A 6,074-nucleotide genomic window follows, 5' to 3' on the forward strand; every position below is an offset into this window, starting at 1 on the left:
AGTCTAGTCTAGTCTAGTCTAGTCTAGTCTAGTCTAGTCTAGTCTAGTCTAGTCTAGTCTAGTCTAGTCTAGTCTAGTCTAGTCTAGTCTAGTCTAGTCTAGTCTAGTCTAGTCTAGTCTAGTAGTCTAGTCTAGTCTAGTCTAGTCTAGTCTAGTCTAGTCTAGTCTAGTCTAGTCTAGTCTAGTCTAGTCTAGTCTAGTCTAGTCTAGTCTAGTCTAGTCTTCTAGTCTAGTCTAGTCCAGTCTAGTCTAGTCTAGTCTAGTCTTGTCTAGTCTATAGTGTGGAATATAGTCTAGTCTATAGTGTGGAATATAGTCTAGTCTTTAGTCTGGACTATAGTCTAGTCTATAGTCTGGACTACAGTCTAGTCTATAGTCTCGACTATAGTCTAGTCTATAGTCTCGACTATAGTCTAGTCTATAGTCTCGACTATAGTCTAGTCTATAGTCTGGACTATAGTCTAGTCTATAGTCTGGACTATAGTCTAGTCTATAGTCTGGACTATAGTTTAGTCTATAGTCTGGACTATAGTCTACTCTATAGTCTAGACTATAGTCTAGTCTGTAGTCTAGTCTATAGTCTATTCTATAGTCTAGTATATTATATAGTCTATAGTCAGGACTATAGTCTAGTCTATAGTCTAGTCTATAGTCGGGACTGTAGTCTAGTCTATAGTCTGGAATATAGTCTAGTCTATAATCTGGAATATAGTCTAGTCTATAGTCTGGACTATAGTCTAGTCTATAGTCTGGACTATAGTTTTGTCTATAGTCTGGACTATAGTCTAGTCTATAGTCTGGACTATAGTTTAGTCTATAGTCTGGACTATAGTCTAGTCTATAGTCTGGACTATAGTCTAGTCTATAGTCTGGACTATGGTCTAGTCTATAGTCTGGACTATAGTTTAGTCTATATAGTCTAGTCTATAGTCTGGACTATAGTTTAGTCTATAGTCTGGACTATAGTCTAGTCTATAGTCTGGACTATAGTCTAGTCTATAGTCTGGACTATGGACTAGTCTATAGTCTGGACTATAGTCTAGTCTATAGTCTGGACTATAGTTAAGTCTATAGTCTGGGCTATAGTCTAGTCTATAGTCTGGACTATAGTTTAGCCTATAGTCAGGACTATAGTCTAGTCTATAGTCTGGACTATAGTCTAGTCTATAGTCTGGACTATAGTCTAGTCTGGACTATAGTCTAGACTATAGTCTAGTCTATAGTCTAAACTATAGTCTAGTCTATAGTCCAGTCTATAGTCTGGACTATAGTCTAGACTATAGTCTAGTCTAGTCTAGTCTAGTCTAGTCTAGTCTAGTCTAGTCTAGTCTAGTCTAGTCTAGTCTAGTCTTGTCTAGTCTATAGTGTGGAATATAGTCTAGTCTATAGTGTGGAATATAGTCTAGTCTTTAGTCTGGACTATAGTCTAGTCTATAGTCTGGACTACAGTCTAGTCTATAGTCTCGACTATAGTCTAGTCTATAGTCTCGACTATAGTCTAGTCTATAGTCTCGACTATAGTCTAGTCTATAGTCTGGACTATAGTCTAGTCTATAGTCTGGACTATAGTCTAGTCTATAGTCTGGACTATAGTCTAGTCTATAGTCTGGACTATAGTCTAGTCTATAGTCTGGACTATAGTCTAGTCCAACGGTTCCCAAAAGGGGGTCCGCGGACCCCTAGTGGTCCGTAGCAAAATCCTAGGGGGTCCGCGAAGACGAACGAAAAAAATCATGAATAAAAAATATTCTCTATATGTTAGAAAATATTAAAAATATCTCCAAATTTTTCATAAGTACTAAAATACACAATTTTTATTCAATAATCCCAGATTTGTTGGTGACTTTTTGAATTTTATTGTTTCGGTCGTTTATCAGGATGAAGCTAGGCCCTACAAATTTATTGTTTCACTTTTATAAAGTAAAGTATTACGTGATTTGTAATTTTTATAAATGTATATGTATCGATAATGATTTGCCTTAGAATTAAATACTGTTACTGGTATCCCGGAATATGAAGTTAGGTCACATTTCATAATACTTTTTTAAATTGTAAGCAAAAGTGTTAATCTAGTTAATTTTAAATATAAATATTCCATTCCGACGAGATACACAGATTTTAACTTCATTTTGTTGTCCAATATTATTAAATCAACATCAGAAAATTCATAGCGTTTTGCGTAAATAGTCAAAACCACGCAGTAAAATAATTCGTAGGTATTTTAAAATTTAAATTTAAGATCCAAATTCACAGTACATTCGCAAAGAGTTCAGGTCATATTTTATGTGGGTAACGCATTCCGCAACAACATCGAAGAAGTCTAACTTTCACATATTTTTCCGAAAACTTAGCTTACATACTCAGCTCACTCCTATGCAATCGCAAAAAAATTTAGAAACATGACTCTTTAAGCACATGTCGACAATACTTGATAAAGAAACCTTTTCGCTGCCTTGACGGGAAATGAACATGAAAGCTCTCACGATCATAAAATTAAACATCATGTTATAAGTCATTCTATATTTAAAACCATGCAATTGAAAACATCTCCGAAATACTAAATATTCTCAATGTACGGGAATATTTTATAGGGTTTATGGACCAGGACTAAGACAATTTTCAGATGAACAATTATTTATAACAATAAGATATCAAAATATGTATGGGGGTCCGTGAAATTAAATAAATTCCTCAAGGGGTCCGCGAAGTAAAAAACGGTGGGAACCGCTGGTCTAGTCTATAGTCTGGACTATAGTCTAGTCTATAGTCTGGACTATAGTCTAGTCTATAGTCTGGACTATAGTCTAGTGTATAGTCTGGAATAGAGTCTAGTGTATAGTCTGGAATATAGTCTATTGTATAGACTAGTCTATAGTCGGTACTATCGTCTGTTCTATAGTTTAAACTATCATCTAGTCTATAGTCTGGACTAAGGCTTAGTATTTATTCTGAACTAAAGTATATTTTATAGTATATAGTCTAGATTATAATATTTTCTGAAGTCTTGTCTATAGTCAAATTTTTGGTCCAGTCTATAGTCTCGTTATCGTAATAAGATTTTGATACGAGAGATAATTCTATTACGTTTGCTGTAATTTATCTTCAGATTTATGTTTATAATTCTAGTGTTATTATCATTTAAAATCCCATGTCAATTTTAGCTCTAAATTAAAATTATGAACTTATTTTTTTTAAGAAACCTAATAATTAATTGACTAATTTACAATACATACAGAATTCTTAAATAAATGTTCTAGCACTAAATCTATAAATTAAAATAATCTTAAACATGTTTTACATGTTTACAGCAAACTAAATTATAGTAAATATTAGAAATCGAGTTCTATTGTATATTCCATTACTATAAAAATCGTATTTATCCGATATTTAAAGTAATCAAATTATTCAATAGAAACCCAATTTTGAAACACATTTTTTTTGAGTAAATTAAAATCTTAATAAATAAAAGCAACATCTATAGAATATCTTAATTAAAAAATCATACATAACTTAAAAAATTTAAACATAACCTATAAAGAAATTAATTTTGCCATTTACTTTTTACTTTAAAAAGACTGTTTTTTTAACTTTTGTAGTAAACACATCAAAACCAACACTGAATGATATTAATTATTGACTATAACACTTTTCTTTTTATTGTAGTTGCTATTTGTTGTTGTTGTTGCTTTTCTTAGACCACAATGGGTGTACGTACATCCAAAGTTTTACTATCGGTTAAAGTGGACGATAACGAACACGATGTATTATTGTTATTCACTTGACTTTCCATATCGTGATCAACATCGTGTGGCAAGTTAGAAGGCTGAAAATTATTATTATCAATTGTTATAAGAGCCACCGAAGGTACTCGATGTATTTCAACAATTTCGGTAAGGGTAACACCCTCTTCTTCCGAATCAGATGGATGAAATTGAGCTGGAGCCTTTAGATGTAGAGGATATTTAAAGTGGGCCGGCAATGGTGGCGAGGGAGAACGTATGGCATACATAGATGAGGATGAAGTGGGTGATTGTAAAATCAACTCTTCGAATATGGTTGGTTCAAGTTCCGTACTATCTGGTGATATTATAGTGGTGTTGGTTTTAGTCGTTGAATCCGAAGTATCGGTTAACTCATTCATTTCGGCCATCATTTGTTCGATGCGTATGTGTGCCACCTCATCGCTGTCGTCGTCAGAGTTTAAGGCATAATAGAGATTGGTGCCAATCTCATTGCCAAAAACATTACGAAATTGTTGAAATAGTTTTTGAGCCTCTTCGTCGTCATCGGGCTGGTCAAGCGGGCCACGTTCTTCGAATGGCGATTCCTTTGTAGTCCAAATATAATTATCATTTGAGCAATCATTTTCACTTCGTTGACCTCGTCAAACTTTTTCGGTTGTTTTTGTTTTTGATTTTGTCGGTGTTAGGTTGGTGGGGAATCTGAAAAATGTTATTAAAAATCAGTTTTTTTTAAGGTTTTTTTTTTCACAAATGCAAATTTGCTCTTGAAATCCAATTTTTATCCATTAAACTCACCCTTTATTAATGGAACCTGTATGCGAATCATCTTGTCCCGTTTTGGAAGTTTGTGTTTGCGTTGAAGACATATTACTTTTACTGAATGGAGCCTGGAATGAGGTGGATGTTATGGTAAAATAACCACCCGGCTTAGGTTTCAAATGTCTATTATTTATTTGCATATGTACAGTCTTCATGAATTCAATTTGATGGGCTAATTTTGTATTGTTCCTTTAATGTCGAAAAAACGTTATAATATTAAATATTTTATCCAAAACTTTTGTTTTAAACACTTACCTTAAGTTCTTCATTTTCTTGATACAAATCCGGTGATTCGTCTGGTACTAAACCTACACCGTTTAATGAAAACGATGCTGTTATGCTTCTAACTTTAGCCTTTTGATCCCATTTATCACCTTGTCCTTTAAAGATACGCGATATTTTCGGTCCAAATACAAGAGCAATTGTAGTGGTGGTCGACAGTTGGGTTCTGAGAAAACCCAAAGCGTATTTAATGTCCGGACCCGCTTGTGGATATATTAATATGCTGGAAGAGAGAAAATAAGCGTTTACAGGATCGATCAGTGATCACTTATCATTTATTTCAAATTTAAGCTTTTAGTATAGAAAATAAGCTTAATTAGTGATCACTCAAGATACGAAAAAACTGAAAATATTTTGAACCCTTAATAGCTTTTAAAATATGCGTTTAATAGGGTATTGGAGCTCGTTCACACAACTTTGTAAACAAGCGTTTCAGTAAGAAAAAGAGCTTGGTCTCTGATCTCTAATAGTATTTCTGATCAAAATTGAAGTTTAATCTATTATTTATATGTCTTAATGAACACATTATATTAAGTCTCATCTTGATGTTCTTCTCTATATTCTTAGTTAATTTAACACACGTGCTTTTCAACATACACCTGCAGTCTATTCACTATCTTACTGCTTCATTAACTTGTAACAAAAGCACTATTATTCAACTTATTATTCTAAAATTATTTTAACCCAATTCAACATAGGTACTAAAAATATAGACACTCTTTTGTTAAACCCCCTATTCACCTGCTTTCTTTAAACATACGTCAATTGTCATCAAAACTATAGACTCACTCTTTGTTACACGATTACACATATATGTACATATATGTACTTACTGTAATGCCACCATTGTAATATTAACAAGTGCTATATTATAAATAGCATATGAAATGAGACGAGCCTCATTGTAAAGTGACTCTGCATTGCGGACATTATAGCAAACACGTATGCCCCAGGCTAAGAATAAAACTTCACCAATTGCCAAACTATGATCCCACCAATTATAGGAGCATTGTTTGAATTTAAGCCAGCCTCATCGTTTATCTGCAACAAAATGAAGAAAACAATAAAATTATTATTAAAACAATTAAGTTAGTGAGTAACTTAAAACTTACAAATATAGCATAGGGCGTATCGGATATTGTCCAGGTACCCAAATATATAAGCATTACCAGCAGTATGGGTACCATCCATTGCAATAACTGCTGATCGGTTAATTTGACTTTATGGGCT

At 33.3% G+C, this 6,074-nt stretch overlaps 2 protein-coding genes across 3 annotated transcripts; both read right to left on the reverse strand.

Annotated features, from left to right (window-relative positions):
- Positions 1–2,856: 2,856 nt before the first annotated feature.
- LOC119615028 (probable G-protein coupled receptor CG31760) lies at positions 2,857–4,191 on the reverse strand. The gene has a single exon (XM_037971110.1). The coding sequence runs from the start codon at positions 4,151–4,153 to the stop codon at positions 3,692–3,694; it is 462 nt and encodes a 153-aa protein (XP_037827038.1). The 5' UTR covers positions 4,154–4,191; the 3' UTR covers positions 2,857–3,691.
- On the reverse strand, positions 4,157–6,074 carry LOC119615027 (probable G-protein coupled receptor CG31760). Of its 2 annotated transcripts, none has more exons than XM_037971109.1 (4): positions 5,678–5,693; positions 4,818–5,067; positions 4,539–4,751; positions 4,157–4,442 (listed from the first exon to the last, which is right to left on the reverse strand). In XM_037971109.1, exons 2-4 carry the CDS (start codon positions 4,829–4,831, stop codon positions 4,385–4,387), a joined length of 285 nt encoding a protein of 94 aa, XP_037827037.1. In that variant the 5' UTR covers positions 4,832–5,067; positions 5,678–5,693; the 3' UTR covers positions 4,157–4,384. The 2 variants fall into 2 exon arrangements, with proteins under 2 accessions (XP_037827037.1, XP_037827036.1); XM_037971108.1 differs by lacking the exon at positions 4,157–4,442 and adding an exon at positions 5,957–6,074 and having other exon boundaries at positions 4,582–4,751; positions 5,678–5,885.

This window comes from Lucilia sericata, unplaced genomic scaffold (genome assembly GCF_015586225.1).
Source record: "Lucilia sericata isolate MDLA Ls3-8-SP2 unplaced genomic scaffold, ASM1558622v1 Contig003897F_arrow, whole genome shotgun sequence".
Lineage (NCBI taxonomy): Eukaryota > Metazoa > Arthropoda > Insecta > Diptera > Calliphoridae > Lucilia > Lucilia sericata.